The sequence below is a fragment of the Cygnus olor genome, chromosome 10 (assembly GCF_009769625.2).
Source record: "Cygnus olor isolate bCygOlo1 chromosome 10, bCygOlo1.pri.v2, whole genome shotgun sequence".
In the NCBI taxonomy this organism is placed as follows: Eukaryota; Metazoa; Chordata; class Aves; order Anseriformes; family Anatidae; genus Cygnus; species Cygnus olor.
Genome location: NC_049178.1, coordinates 4,059,977 through 4,075,320, shown reverse-complemented (window position 1 = coordinate 4,075,320; position 15,344 = coordinate 4,059,977). Strand labels below are relative to the sequence as shown.

Here is a 15,344-nt window from a genome sequence, read left to right as displayed (position 1 = left end):
CCCGTTGCACAGTGATGCTGTGGCTAAATTCAAACTGCAGTTATGTTTGTGCCAACTGTTGTCTTTGCAGATACAGTGGGGATTAGAACATGCAAAGTAACTTTGCCAGTATGGAATATATTCAAGATCTTTTGTCTTAGTTTTGCTGCCTCTAGAGGATTTAGACAAATATGGAGCAAGCAGATCTTGCTTACGTAAAAGGAGAAAATCTGGTAATATTTTTTTCCCCCCAAGTGTAGAATGGTGATTTTGTTTTGATTTCTTAGTCTGCAAATTGAACATCATTTTGAATCACTAAACTGTAAGTATGAGAATGAAGAACAATCCCGTATTACCACCTGATGTTGATAGCTATGACCCACTGATGGTCATAGATACACCATTGATGTGTATAAATATTTTGAAATAGAAGTGCAAAAGCAGTTCATGTCCACATGATTGGTATAAAAATATTTCTAGTTTTGGAATATATCGTGAATCTGCTGAGCATTTGGCAATTCTGCTATGTTATTCAAAGAAGTCTAATGTCAGGTTGTAATACTAGATGGGATTCATCTTTGGAGTGGAACTAATTTCCCACTCAGATCAGTGAGTCTTTCCTTTATATTTTTTATCTGCCCAAGAATGGGAAAGATCAAAATGGTCAGTTTGCTTGGAGGGTATTATACAAGACTCTGCACTTCATATACACTTAATCATTTGGAAATTCTTAGCAAAATTAACCATTTTTTTTCAGTATCTTATTAAAATTTATCATCACCAGCAGACTGCTACAATTTAATCTCCCTTAAATGAGTGCAAAGCTTCTTGGTTGTTTTGTGTATATGCTGTGAGGGTCTGAAAATGATCGTATGTACGCTGCATACAATTGGAAGGAGGATTCATTTCATACCTGAATGTACTTGGAAAAGGGCACAACACAAGGACAGCAGTGTGTATCAAAAGAAGTATGCAGTTTGTGGTAACGCAAGCCAGAGACCTGGCCTCATAACTCCATTAGTTTATCTTCTGCTATCCTCTCACTCCTTAATGAGAACTCAGCACAAGAGCATGCCTGCCTTTCCAGCTGTAATAGTGATGTGGTGATGTTCTGCTGATTTAAACAGCATGCTCACCTTGCTGTCCTCAGTCTCTGTATTATTTGATAATTGTTTCTACTCTTCTCAAAAGTTTTGATCTGGGAAAAGTCAATGGAATTAATTTCAATGTTTGAAGCTAAGATTTAGTCAGATATATGGTTTAATTGGTCTCCAGAACCTAGTGAATCTTTTTGTGTATTTCCATTGGATACACTATTAAATCAGAAGTTGACCAGTGTTGTCACATTGCTATTACACTTCACAGTTATTTAAGGAGAGTCTTACAGATTTTGCTGAATTCTGCATGCAAAGTTTTGGCAAACCAAACTCCTAATTTGTGTTTGATGGCCTGTGATGCAGGGAGATGCATCACACTTTCTATAACTGTTTACATGCTGTAACTTTGTGTTGAAAAATAGAAATTTTAGTACTTTATTTGCCAAACTTAGTCTGTGTTGTAAATAAATCCTCACTGTAATTAAGAGGACAGAAAAACATATATTAAGGTTAATAAGTGTCTTCCTCAATTGCATTAATTTGCATGATAGGTACAGCTAATATGGAAGCTTGGTTCCTTTATCAACCTTCTCATTCTTTCGACATTCACTTCTTACTGTCACCAGTAGCTGAGATCCCTTTCAATACAGAGGTTGCATTTCAGCCTTTGTGGCTTTATTGCTGCCTTTGCAGGTTCTGATTTATAAGTGATGGTGTCAGACTGGCAAAGATAGGTGTACACATGTATGCACATAGCTACATTACACAGTTCGGTTAAATTTAATGAGACTGGAAAGTTCACAGCTCTTGTGTAAAGAATGTAAAGAACATAAACCTTGCTCCTCTGTTGAATAGATTATTTTTTATTACTATTTTATAGTAATTTATCTTTGAGCTTCAGATTACCTCTACAGCAGTAGGTTCTCAAGCGTGCAAAGAAAAAAAAAAGTGCATGTGGAAAGTGCTTTGTCCTGTATTATGATATGAAAAGGAGTAGCCTATGCTCAAAAAAGAGATTGGTTCCTAGATGTTTGCATTTTTTTTGTTGATATTTTATTGTAAATATCTATGAAACACTTAGAACAACAATTTGAGGCCCACTTGGTCATGCCAAATGTGGTAAAAAAACCAACCAACCAAAAAAAAACAACAACAACAAACAAAACAACAACAACAAAACGCTGAAACAACACACCAAAGTAAAACATTTTGTTTTAATTTGATAACCAGGAAAAAAAAAAAGTACTTATATCCATCTTGTGAAGACATGTTTGCAGTCTATTCGTAGATAGTAACAAACAAGCAAACAAAACAAAATAACTTCAAAGAAAATGGAAACAAAATAAAGTGGCATTTGCACCAATCTCTACTTCATAAATTACAAGCCTTTTTGAACTAATAATCCAGAGCTGTGCCCTTGACAGGGGATAAGGGAGGTGAAGTACTCCTACAGCTTCAAGGAAGGGGCTCTTCCAGCACCACAGTACCTTTATTGCTCTGTTGCTATAGTTAAACCCCTTAGAAAAATCATTTCTTGAACCATACAAGTGTTGAAAACAGAATTTTCCCAGACTAACCTAAAATTCATTCAGGTTACACAAAAAAGGTGGTGTTTTTTACACCCATGAGTCTAATAAGTAAAATAAACCAGCTGTTTTGAACACGAGCAGAAAAATGAAGAGTAATCAGCTCTCACTTCTTTTCCCCAGCTCTCTGTGTTTTGCCTGAGATTCTGTGGTTGGATTCTCTCTGATAGCTCTTTGTCTGTTAAACAGAGCTCATCCTGTTAGGCTGGTGGGAATTTATTTGGCAATAAGGATTTGTTTGTGTTGATCAGGAGGCAAGATGGGGGCCATAAAATTGGTGCTTTTTGGCATGGCTTCTGCAGCAACATGCAGTCAGCCAGTGCTTCCAAAACACATTGAGTTCCTTTGCTGAAATTTGCTGTAAATGTGAAACTACCATCTGTAACATGAATGTGTCATTATCATCAACCCTATTCAGATGGTGTTGTTTTCCCTGAAGAGGTTCTTGAAAATACATTGACCTCAAGCTAGCTCAAGTAAAGAGTGTGAAAGATGTGTAACCCACATGCTCAAGAAAAATTGTGCTTTGTATTTTTATGCAAAACATATTAACAGATCATAATTTCTAAACTTGAAATCTAAAAACCCTTCTCTTGCTTTATTGAGGATAGTTAATAGATTAATGTCATGGCCTAAAGGTTACCTGCCCTGCAGATGTATGGGAACCATGACAGTGGGTTCAAAGTATTCGGTAACATGCAAGGACATGGAGTCTTTATTTCCTAAATTTCTTTACTTTATAAGAGATTACTAGAAATAACCACTAGCAAGCATACTTCTCATTAATAAAGCAAATAACTATAACAGCTATTACAAACTTATTACCAGAAAAGCAAGAATACATATATTTTCAATGGCAGTGGCAATCACTAGTAGCAGCAAGTGTATATATTTCAATATTACAAGTTACTACAAATTTCTCACTGGTGAAGCAGCAAATGTAATTGTGATTAATTACTTATGTAATTACTATAAAAATATTGCTGGTACCAGGTGCTTGTCATATCCATTCCAGGTGTGGGGCCAAGTGACTGCAGACAAAATCTCACCTCACAGACGATCTGTGTCCTGGAGTTTGGAGCCAGCCAGGTGTCCTGCCAGGAAATCCTGCACCAAAAACTGCACAGGGAGTTCTCAGAGAGAGAAGCTCCATTTTGGGTAGCAAGCAAGTAATTTTTATATTATAGAGACCTAAGAGGGCTTAGGACATCACTACTTAGACTAACCAATAGGTGCTGCTAATTTCTACTTTTCACCTGGGACTGCCAATAGATGATGATGTTTCCTCTTCTCTCTGACAAAATTTTACTTTTCTCAGACTTATTTTTCTGTTATCTTAGCTAAACCAGCCAGTAGCAGTTGTTGATTCCTACTTTCTCAGCGTATTTCCCCATTTCCAGAGTATTGTTCACCTTGCCAGACAATAAGCTGCTGTCACAGTTCCATGTTTTGCCCTTACCAATGGTATCTTCAGGATCTCCCAGGTTCTCAGGTATCCAGCCGCACTTCAGAGGCCAGCGGTGCTGCTCAGGGATGCTCCTGGTTTACAGGTCTAATCCCAGGCTGGCAGGCGCTGTCCTGTGCCAGTGTTTTAGCAGACCTTTTCTGTCAGTATTTTCCCCAGTACAGGCAGATCACCTTTATGGCTGCTCCTATCGATTGCCAGAGGTTTTAAAAATTATTTTATTTTTGGATTGATTTTATTGAATTTTGATTCCTCTTTCAGAAACAATCTCTCTTGTTAAGATCTGTTGCAGATTTTCAGGAACAGGGAAGCAATGATGATAAAAAAGTGCTGTTTGCTTCAATGTCTTTGGTTTATTTACTTCATTTACATTTTCTTCTTTATTTTGTTGTACTTTGATAGAATGAAGTTACAGTGCCAAAGTGATCAATCAAATCATCACTTAAATTAAAGTTCTCCAAGACTTTAGGAGATCAGAAGAAAGAAAACGTTTGGTTTTAATATGAAGATTGAGCTGTATCTTTGAGAGTTGTAGTAACAGAAAACTTCAGGCAGGTCTAAAAAGTGTTAATCACAGTGAGGAAAATAAATGGAGGTTGTATTGCCCAATGTCCAAAAGTATGATATCTTCAGGTTTCTGTGTGTCAGGAGAAAACCATTCGTGTTCTGTAACATCTGGCACCTCCTGACAGAAAACCTGCATTAAGACTCTAGAAGGAGCTAACTGCAATTGGTTCCTTGTTTGGAAAATCACTCCATCACATCCCATTACTGAGATCTTGACATGAAAGGGTGATGAGCTTCAAGGAAAACGTCTTGCTTCTCAGCAGCCACTAGGTGACAACGTTGGTCCAGTTTCAGAGCTGTCCTTGTCTGCCTAAGCTGTTACTGAAGTTAAAGGAATTACTTAGGATTTCGAAGGTTCTATTATCCACAGTTTGTGATCTTTTGTGAACTGCAGTTGCTCTTTTCCTTCAGGCTGAAATTTCTGCTGCTTTGATTCCAATCTTTCTAATAACACAGCTTTTCCTAGGTGTACCTGAAAATTAAGCTATCAGGTTTTGCAGTTGTCTTCTAAACTCAGGGAAGTCAAACATGCTCGCTTCCGAGTGCTCTGGCATCTTGAAGGCAACCCCTTATGATGTGGTAGTTGCCACATTCTTCCACTGCTTCGTGCTGCTACTGACATGAATGAGTGGCATGGGAGATTTTATATAGATGTGTCTGTAGGAGATTTCATGTGCCTTCTCTGTGGTTATAAGAGGCAATTCCTAGGAAAAAATAACCTAATAGCATCAGAGGCAAAACCTTCTGGCCCCTAAAGACTTCCTTCCCTTTACACCAAGGCCGCTTAAGAATGGGCTTCATGTGATTTTTATTTTATTATTTCCTGGACTAAGATGAATGCTCTGCATTTCCTTAGCATGCAGTACTACACTTTAGAGGGAAGAGGCCGCCATCCACTTTTCCCACAGAACACACCTGGGTAAAAAAATGCAATTAAACTTTAATAACTGTAGGTTATCAAAGGACTGGATGCTTGATGGTCAAACAAGAAATTCATAACCAAAACTAAATGAAATCTGAATGAACTTCTGTCAGGTACCTCAGATTTATTTTGCCTAAAAGGAATTGCCATGTCAGTAAGGATAAAAGGAATTGCCATGTCAGTAAGGAGCCATCAGCCTGCTGAAGTGACCTCAGTGCTGCTGCCCATGGGCAGTCGTTTGGATAAGCTGAGAATGTGCCACCAGGGAAGGCACTCGGAGAGGGTATGTCAGGGAGTAAATTGCCCTGGGGAAGGAGTTCGGTATAAAAAGCAGCCGTGTGGCCATTATGCAACTAAAGCAATTTGTTGTCATGCTCGCATTATTGAGTGTAATCTAAATTTAATTGGGTTCAATAACAGAATATATACATGGGTTTGAGCAACAGACTAAGGGCTTTTGCGAACTGTTTTGCATAGTGCTCTGAAGAGAGAAAATATTACAATAAGCTTAAAGTAATCATTAGACAGGACTTCTTAATTTTTCAACGTAGTCAATTTCTCCCATTGAAGTAAAAAAAAAAAGGCGGGGGGGAAGATTAGTGCTGTATATGGGCAGTTTTGCAGACTCACTTATGGCATCAGTATTTGACAAATGCAATCACTCTTTCACCTGCAGAAATGTGGCATTTGAAACACAAGAAATTTATAGTCTCAAAATACTGGTGTCCTTAGTAAATATGAGTAAAAAGATCAAGCAAATTCAGTAAAGCCACAGCATGTGGATTTTTTTTTTCTTTACAGTAAACATGTACTTTTGCCATAAATAAACTTAAATTCAGCTCTAAAATTACTTACATCACAGACATGCACTTGCTCTTCTCTTTTGCAAGCAGACACTTGTGCCAAGGCAGGAAGACGAGCGGGCTCCATTCCACAGGCCATGTAGCTATGTGCACCAGCATGGTGCAGAGCCTAGAAATACTGAGCCCTTCCTGTTGGTGTGGCTTGTACCTTTGTTGCTGGCAGTTGTCCAGCCACCTGTCCTGTGAGTGCAGCAGAAGGGTGTTGGATTTTTTATTTATTTTTTTAAGGTGGCATGTCAGCTGTCCATTCCAAAAATACCAGATTTCTTGCTTGCTTTCCTGCTTAGTTCCAGCCTTCAAATCCAGGGTGCTCTTTCCTTTGTGCAGTTACTCCCCAGGTTACTCTGCTCTTGCTGTGGTTTCTTCTGAGGAGCTGCAGTGACCCGAGTAGCCTACTGCTGCCCAAGCAAAAATTGTGCTTTTGTTTTCTTTTTCACATTCTTTCAGAGTTTTGTTTTGTTTTGTTTTCCTTGTTGCTTGCAATCTTGTAAATGAGCAAAAATGCTTCAATTCTCAAGTACCAATCTACCTCTGGTGAAGAAAACATTATTTGTAGCTAACTTCAGAATACAGATCCAGAGTGGCTGCATTCAGAAGAAGGGCATTAGTGATGCAAAACAAAACTGCCGAGTCTGAATAACTGCATAATGATACTACAGTTTGACTCTGTTAATGTACAGAGGCAGTTGTATTTGACATAGTGTAGCCTTTCAGACTACTTTGAGCTGAGATGTGGTAATTTTTACAGAGTGAGCTTTTTGGTGTTTTACATTATACAGCTCCAAAGCTGATCGTTAGCACATTCCTCAAAATAATGGCCTTACATTAGTAATAATGGCCTTAAGTTAATTACACACAATGGAGAATAGTATTGTGTGATGTGTGTGTAACCCTAGCATGAAGGTTGTGCGCAACAATCCGGATGAAACCTATAAGCACTTCAGAGGGAATTTATCTCCAATGTAATTCCACTGGGCTTTCAGGAGCACCGCAGTCAGAGGGATATTTTCATTGAGAGCCTCAAATGACTATAAAGTTCCAATTGCTAATACACTAAAACCAAAGGAGGTTTAAAAAGAGCTAAAATGCTAGCCTTGGACACTGTAGTTCCCTACTCAATAACAAGATGGGTAACATACTTTTTCACAGCCTGGCTGTGAAATGTTTGTCCTGTGGTGGACTGGAAGGTTTGACTTTGCTCCTTCTTGAGGACCTGTCAGTGCCATAAGGCAAGGGTATGGTTCTGAGTTTTATGAGAGAACTAATCCACAAGGGGATAGAGTAAAATAATCACTTTTTTTTTGACATGGAACAACAGCCATTTATTGTTCATTTATTCACTCTTAAAGATATTCATTACCAGGGAGCATAATTATATCCAAGTCCTGAGCAAGGGATAACAGGGTATTCAGTCGGTTTCGTAACGTGTCTGTGTAAACTGTTCTATTACAGGCCAGGATCTGCTCCTTAGTGACTTAGTGTTGTGAAAAGGAATCACACAAATAAAAGTGCAGCATTCAAGAAAGGGATTGTGTCAATGGATATTGACACAATGGATATTGCCTGGTAGTCTGCAATTCAAGCCCGTGCTCAAAGATATTAGAAAATAATTGAAAATGGGGTAAGAAGAACTGGATACATTTTGATTTTTTATTTAAAAATGAAATAATTGTCTCACCTAGCAGTGATGCAATTAGAAAAGATGTATTCCATTTCCAGAATCTGAATTAAGGATATTTAGGCAAAAACCATGCACTATAGTAACCATATTTTATTTAAAAATTAATTAGCTCCCCACTGAGATGCCCTTTTTTTGGGCCAGATTTTGAGTCAGTAGGAATTTTAAAATACAGCTACAATGCAGACTGGTTTTCCTTTCTAGCTTTGCCAAAAATAACTGCAAACAGCTTTATGATGTACCTAGTGAAAACAGGCTTCCTCTTTTTGGAGTGGATGTAGAGGCAGGCACTGAAGGATAATAATCGGCTCTTCCGGGACTATCTGTGACTCACGCTTTTGATGATGGCCTTTGTGGTAGCAAGCAAACAATAAGGGCAAAAAGGGGATATGAAAAATTTCATCTGTTAGGCAGCACTTAAAAGTTTAGCTTCATCACACTTGACTAAAAGTCATCTTAAAGGGTAATATTACCCCGGGAATTGTTTTAAATCTACCTGTTAGTAGAACCAAATACTGAATGTTACATGCCATGTGGTAAGGCTGTGTTTTCTGCAATCCAATATTCCAAGGTTAGGAGAAACCAATGTCCATGTTATTTCCATTGCATATTAAGCATTTCAAGAACACTGTGATCCACCTACCATTCTATTTAATAAACAAACCCCACAAATATGTGCCGTGTTAATTGAATTGCAGTGTACACAAATCTGCTCTGCATATTACAGTGAACTGTTTACAAATAAATTTTTTATTCATGCTCAATATTTCAGCATGTGACTACTTGTCTTGCTAAATATTGAAAAACTCAGAACTTCTTTAGTTGTAGTTAACCCTAGCAGTTGTGCCTGAGTTACCAAAGATTGCATCCAGCTTTTTAAAGCATTGCACTTACTGTAAGTTGTAGGAGAATGTGAATACCTACATGTTACTGGTGCACCCTTTTCCAGCATGATATAGTAATACATTCTGGGATCCTTACAAATGCATTTGAGAATACTTCATGCTGTTTTTTAGGTAGCTGACATTGTATTTTCTTGTCTTTGCATATTGTTATGCAATTTGATGGAGTTGTACGGCTTAAGCACGACATCGTGGCCTTGCCAGATAAACATATGAATGTTGCTCTTGAGCCTTTAGTTAACAGTTCCAGCTTTCCTCTCTTCAGCATTTTTTCAGATACAAGCAAATGGTTCACAAGTGATAAACACAACTCTGTTGTAGTGGAATGTGAAATACTGTCATGGGGGAGATTCTCTCTTCTTTCCTTTAGTGAGGCCAGAAAACCTGTTCTCTCAAATACTATTTTTTCTGTATTCTGTGTTTGTTGCTTAATGTGGTGTTTGGTATAAGCACAGGTGTTTGCTAATTGCTCATTTTTGTATGTTTGTACAAGTAAAGCTATACAATAAAGCAGGTTACTATTTTATCTACACTAGCAAATTTTCAAGTTGACTGCGTTCCAATGCATACTTAAACTTCATCCATTCACCTGTGTATTAAATGTTGTTTTGGTATAGGTCCTGGGCTACATCCATTCAAATGGCCTGTTTTTATGACAGGAATAAAAATACTTATCTAGGTTTGTAGGCACAAAAGAGTTACATGCTTTTAGTGTTAATGATTTATTTTATTTCAGGGAAACAAGAAATATCATTTAGGAACTCTCCATGAGAGACTGTAGAGAGTATTTCTTCTGTAATGTTCTGCATTATGACAAGATGGTGGTACTTTTAAAGTGCCTTTTAAAGACTTTGAAAAGCTCAGTGCAGAGAAGATAGTCTAAAATTATATAAGTGCAAGCACCATTATGTTCACATATGCTTCTTTGAAATTCTTCTCTGCAGAAGTTATTTATGTGGAACATCATTAAATAATGTCAGAGAAATTCTGAAGGTTTGTGCCCATCTGATTGAAATGTATACATAAATCTAACGACACAATTTTACTGTGGTCTGAGACCAGAGCCTTGCCATTTCTAGGTTATGTTGTTCACTTCCTGAACCAGTGTTGCAACACTTTGTAAAAAGCAAATTCAGTGCTGCAGCTGGAGTACTCCTGGTTAGGAAGATGAATACGCATTTGGAGAAAGTAGGGTGGAATATTACTGCTGCGGGAGGATGGCTTGGTCAGCACTGCTGAGCTCCTCTGAGGCGCTGCCAGGGCCCTCTGCGGATGTCCCCGTGATGCGCTGTCACCGTGGCCTCTCTTGTCAAGGGCTGTCCCACTGTTAATTTTGCAGATGCCCAACGGAATAAAAATAGCTGTAAGCTTTTAGGTAAATGTGACATATAATTCTATTAAAATAGTTTCTACTTCAGATAGTGTCTGCTGATTTAAAAAAAATGTCCAATGGTGGTTTTAAGCTGTCAGGTTCACCATGCCGTTTGAGCTGTTTCAGTGGTTAGTTTGAAAATATTAGTTATATAGTTATTTTCAAACTAAACACTGAAACAGGTCAAATGTCACGGTGAATTCACTGTTAAACTTTGAGCCCTGTTTCTAGCCTGATGTTCTAATTTCTACTTCCAGCCTTTTGTTAACGAGTTTCTCTTTATGTAGATTTGTACAAGCTGTGATCTTGTCATTCCTTAAATTCCTCTTTATTAAATGGATTCAGCTCCTCTTAAGATATATTATCCTACCCTTTATTTGCATTGTTTTTGCTTCTGTTTTTTGTTTGTTTTTGTTTGTTTTTGTTTTTCTGATTTTTCTGCAGCTGATCCTTCTTGATTTGTAGACATTGATACTGAAGTACTGTAGCTCGTCTAAACATGGAAGTAAATAAATCTTTGTCCTTAAATGATATTACCTATTTTAACAAAGGATCATGTTAGCACTTTGCTGTGATGCTGTACATGAGGGATCACAATTCCCAAATTATTAGCTACCTTGAACCAAGTCCTCAACCTCATCTTTTTTTCTCAATGCATGATGTTGCATTTGGTTGGCACTCCGTGTAACCCACTGCTCTTTGCATTTATGACTTCTCTCTTGCTCCCCACTGTGTATCCTTTGCAGATGTTAACATTGCAATGTACATGTTGTCTCCCAGATCATTCATGATTTCACAGCACAGCACCTTACTGTTACTTTCCTTTTCTTAATCTAAAGCCCCCTGCTACAATTTGTTACTAACTTGTGTAACCCTCTATGTGTGGTGCATGCCTTTTCCCCAAATCGCTTTGTGGTTCGTGAAAAGTTCTCTCAGCAGTTCTTGGTGGCCGTTCCTTGTATCGCTCAGAGGGGCAAGTGACTCACCCTAACCTGGTGTCAGCGTAGGCTAACAAGTGGCGATGTCTCACACTGGCCTCTCCCTGCTGGTGCAGGAGGAAGAGAGGGCCAGCAGTGAAGGTATATTGCAGGCAGTAATGTGCCTTTTCTAAAGCTGTCTGGGAACGTCACGTCCAGTCAGCACTGACAGTGTGAAGCCGTCTTGCTAAAGTGCTTTGGCAGGAGCAAGAGGGACATGGAAATGTCCCTGTGCACTTCTGCTGTCTTTAATTTGCATGTTTGTGGCTAGGGGTGAATTTCACCCTACAGAAGTGACAGCACATCGTAATTGCAAAACCGTGGCTTTGCTAGGGCTATTGTGTGCTTTAATAAGGAACCCCACTCATGGAACAAGGTGCTAGGTAAAGAGCCAAGCAGCCTTTAGTGTCTTCAGCAGATAACCTCTAATACCTTGTTCAGATGTGGAGCAAGGTGTGTCTAGAATTGAACTGCCAACAGCAGTGTGAGTATTAGAAGGCCTTCAGAGATCTCCCATCTCACCAGCCCAGCTTGAGCAGACCAGATGGGAGTACAGCATGAAGTGTTGTTCTTGGAGTCTTGTAAAAAAAAATCACGTCAAGGAGAAAGTGGTATGCCTGAGTCACTGCAACAATTTTTGTATGAGGTTGGGGGCACAAGAAGAGACAAGAGAAATATATCCTCTTTAAAGCTGTTGCGTAAAATCCAGTGTATTGAATGTCAGTAGTAAAACTGGAAGACAAGCTCTGGAAATTTCTTAGCATTTTAGTCAGAAATCTGTAGAGCTGTGAGAGAGATCAGACAGGGGTGAGTATGAATGTTCAAAAAGCATCCTTTATTTCAATTTCATGTAGATTCTTTTTTTCTTTTTAATTTTTCACTCTAGGAAATTCAACAATATTTAAAATTATTTTTATTGGTTGCTTTCTCATTACCTGTCTATCTGTAGACATATTCACTGGGGGGTACATTCGGTGGCTGGCCTATATAAGCACAGTGATTCTGCGGGTGGGAAACTCCAGGAAGAGAGAGCCGAATTTGTCTGCACACGGGTGTGACCCTACCAAGGCCACAAAATCACCGAACTTATTTTTGAAAGGAAATTAAATCAAACTTGCCTATTGGAGGAACAAGATTTTGTGTCCTGGGATCTATTTGTAGCATGCTTACCATTACAACTAGTGTTGCTAGTGCCTGTACTTTTTCCGTGGTAGAATGGTTTGATGTTTCTGTTCAAGCTCATGGTAGTGAAGAGCTCAATGTAGCTTGTGGTTTTTGGAGGTGTGCCTCCACAACAGAGGGCCCCTGGTGGTGTACCGACGTAGGTTTATTTGGTAGACCGCCTTTTTTGAGAATTTCAGAGCCCATGCTACTAAAATAAATGTAACTATTGCTGCAGCAATTAAAATTAAGTCTCTCCAAAAGAACTCAAGACATTTGATTGGGAGAGACTTCTTGCAGGTCCCCAGCTCATTCCCAGTTAGCTGCTTCAAGGGCTTCATCCTCACAGGAGCAGGAGTTGCACATCTGATGTTTGCGAGAGAGGGTTCAGAGACATCTTCTAACCAGAATTTTAGATACAGAATATGACAGTCACAGTTCCAAGGATTGTCAAATATTTTTACTTCCTCCACACTGAGCAGGCTGTCCAAGGCCCCAGGAGGAACCGTGGTCAGGCTGTTATTCTGCAGATAAAGCCTCTTGGTGTTAACGGGCAAGGCAGGCACTTCCTTCAGCTTCCTTGAACTGCAGTCTATCTGCAAACCCTTCATTTCTCCCAGTGACTTACAATTGCAGGAAGGAGGACACACCTCAGTTTGGGTCATGTGGAACAGCAATGATATGGCAAATCCTGCAGCAGTGATGAATTCTGCCTTGTTCATGCTTCAGCTACCAAGAGAATAAGAATAATAATCTGATAAGTATGATTCCTTAATTAGCTAGTGTCTAAATGCAGAACTAGAACACAACTATTTCTTTTTCAGTACTGTAAGTGCAATTGGGAGAGAGCACAGAGGTCAGTTTTTGCCTCTAGTTCATTGCTTTTCCTTCATCATTGTACAAAATTTATTGTTATTCAAAGTTCTGGAACAGAATGTCACCAGGAGATGGTGGTGATAACTAGGTTAGTTTTAGGCAAAGATTTTGATTCAGTTTCTATATCTTCATGACTGTAATGTTAAAATTGTGTGTCAAAGATTTCAAAACTGAGTTTAAAAGACTGAATAATTGTAAACCTCTAAAAATCTTCTTTCTGGGCAGATGAAGATTCTAAACAGGAAGTAGGAATTTTTATGTTGTAAAAAGCTGTGGGTTTTGTTTCTTTGTTTTCTCATCCCCTGCCTTGTACCCTCATGCACTTCTGAGAAAGCACAATTTAGATCTGGATGCATAGAGAACTGGAAATTTTGCATATCCATTACTGCTTGTCTTTTAGGGATTAAATAACCATGCTTTGGGATTGAAGGTAATTATCCCTTTTGCTATGTCATTCCCAGTTATACAGAGTAGCTCTCACTAGACTTTCACTGTAGTGCCTTCCATTTTGCAGTTTTAAATCTCTAGAACTATTCCCCTCCTATATTTCCTACTACTTCTCTGCATCTAAAAATGCATACCAGGCCTTGGGACTGCATTGAAATTTTAAACACAAACTCTCTTGCTCAGATTGAGTAAGTCATGATTGTGGAACCATCTTTCTTTGATTTTAATACATAACATAATGAAAAAAAAAAGTATTACAATTCATTTGGATAAGTATATTAAGGCAAAAATATCTGTCTATATTGCCCTGGGTACTACTCTGCAGGTACTGTAAAATGTGTTGAGTTTTTATATCACTACACCCATAAAGAAGCCTCGCTTTATCTGAAGAAGGTGAATGCAGTTGTATATTTTTTTTGTAGGCACAAATGAGAAGAACATTGAATATGATTTAAAATTAGACAGGACAAAGCCTTAGAAATAGTGGACAGATATAATAGGCCTATTAACAACAACAAAATAAGAGTTTTTTTCATATATAAGGTGATAAGGTAAATCCAGAGTTTAATTTTATTTATTTAGAATGGAATTTTGAAAAAAAAAAATCAAATGATTGTTTTCAAGTGTAAAGAGATTTTAGAATTCAAAAAAAAAAAAGGTTTTCTTATAAAAAAATAAGCTGAGACTTTTTTCTCAAGGAAGTTTCATTTAATTGAGACTAAAATTGTGTGGGGAAAAATGGACTGATTTTGTTTTAAATTAATTTACTTCAATTTGACTACAAGGACTATGTAATTAGCTTCCTAAAGTTGGACATCTTTAGATTCTTATTCTAAATACTAAATTTCTATATTTTAAGTGGGATTAATGCTACATAAAATTACAGACTTCATCACAAAGTAGCTGAAATATTAATCTTAACAAGCTCCCATGTCTTTGTTAGCAAGTAGTTGGTCTGAAGATCTTTGGTCTGAACCTACATACTTATATAATATTTTCCAAGAGATCTATTAGAGCTGTTCTTTTTAAATAGACATTTTAAAAGGATAGACTGTAGGACTGACTGAAAAATTAGCAATATCTATATAAAGAAAAGACCACTTCTGATTTAACAGACAGGCAGGAAGAAATTCCAAATCAAATAAAATTAACAGCTGTGGCAAAAATGCAGAAAGGAATTGCTGGTGAGAGTCAGGCCTGACTCCTGACTGCCACTTACCCTTCTTTTTCCCCTCTTGCTTCCTTTCCCTCTGCGTGGTGAAGTGCTGGAGTACATAGTGCAACCAGAGCTGACTTTATAGAGTCAGTAAGGAAATGGGTTAAAGACAACAATCTTCTTCCTACGTATAATAGGAAACCATGCCCAGTGGAAGATGTGTCAAGTGGTTGACATGTGTCAGGGAATATAGTGCTTGAGGCATTTTTATATTTTCTACAGACAAGAGGAAACGC

The 15,344-nt window shown here is 38.1% G+C and overlaps 1 protein-coding gene across 2 annotated transcripts; it reads right to left on the bottom strand.

Moving 5' to 3' along the window:
• Nucleotides 1-12,226: 12,226 nt before the first annotated feature.
• GP9 (glycoprotein IX platelet) lies at nucleotides 12,227-15,207 on the bottom strand. 2 transcript variants are annotated; one of them, XM_040569112.1, is made up of 2 exons: nucleotides 15,112-15,207; nucleotides 12,227-13,298 (listed from the first exon to the last, which is right to left on the bottom strand). In XM_040569112.1, the coding sequence occupies exon 2, from the start codon at nucleotides 13,289-13,291 to the stop codon at nucleotides 12,665-12,667; it is 627 nt and encodes a 208-aa protein (XP_040425046.1). In that variant the 5' UTR covers nucleotides 13,292-13,298; nucleotides 15,112-15,207; the 3' UTR covers nucleotides 12,227-12,664. The 2 variants fall into 2 exon arrangements, with proteins under 2 accessions (XP_040425046.1, XP_040425048.1); XM_040569114.1 differs by lacking the exon at nucleotides 15,112-15,207 and adding an exon at nucleotides 13,397-14,177.
• Between the last annotated feature and the right edge of the window lie 137 nt (nucleotides 15,208-15,344).

Coding starts and splice junctions, on each gene's coding strand:
- GP9 (XM_040569112.1), bottom strand. CDS start 13,291: ATGAACAAGGCAGAATTCATCACTGCTGCAGGATTTGCCATATCATTG.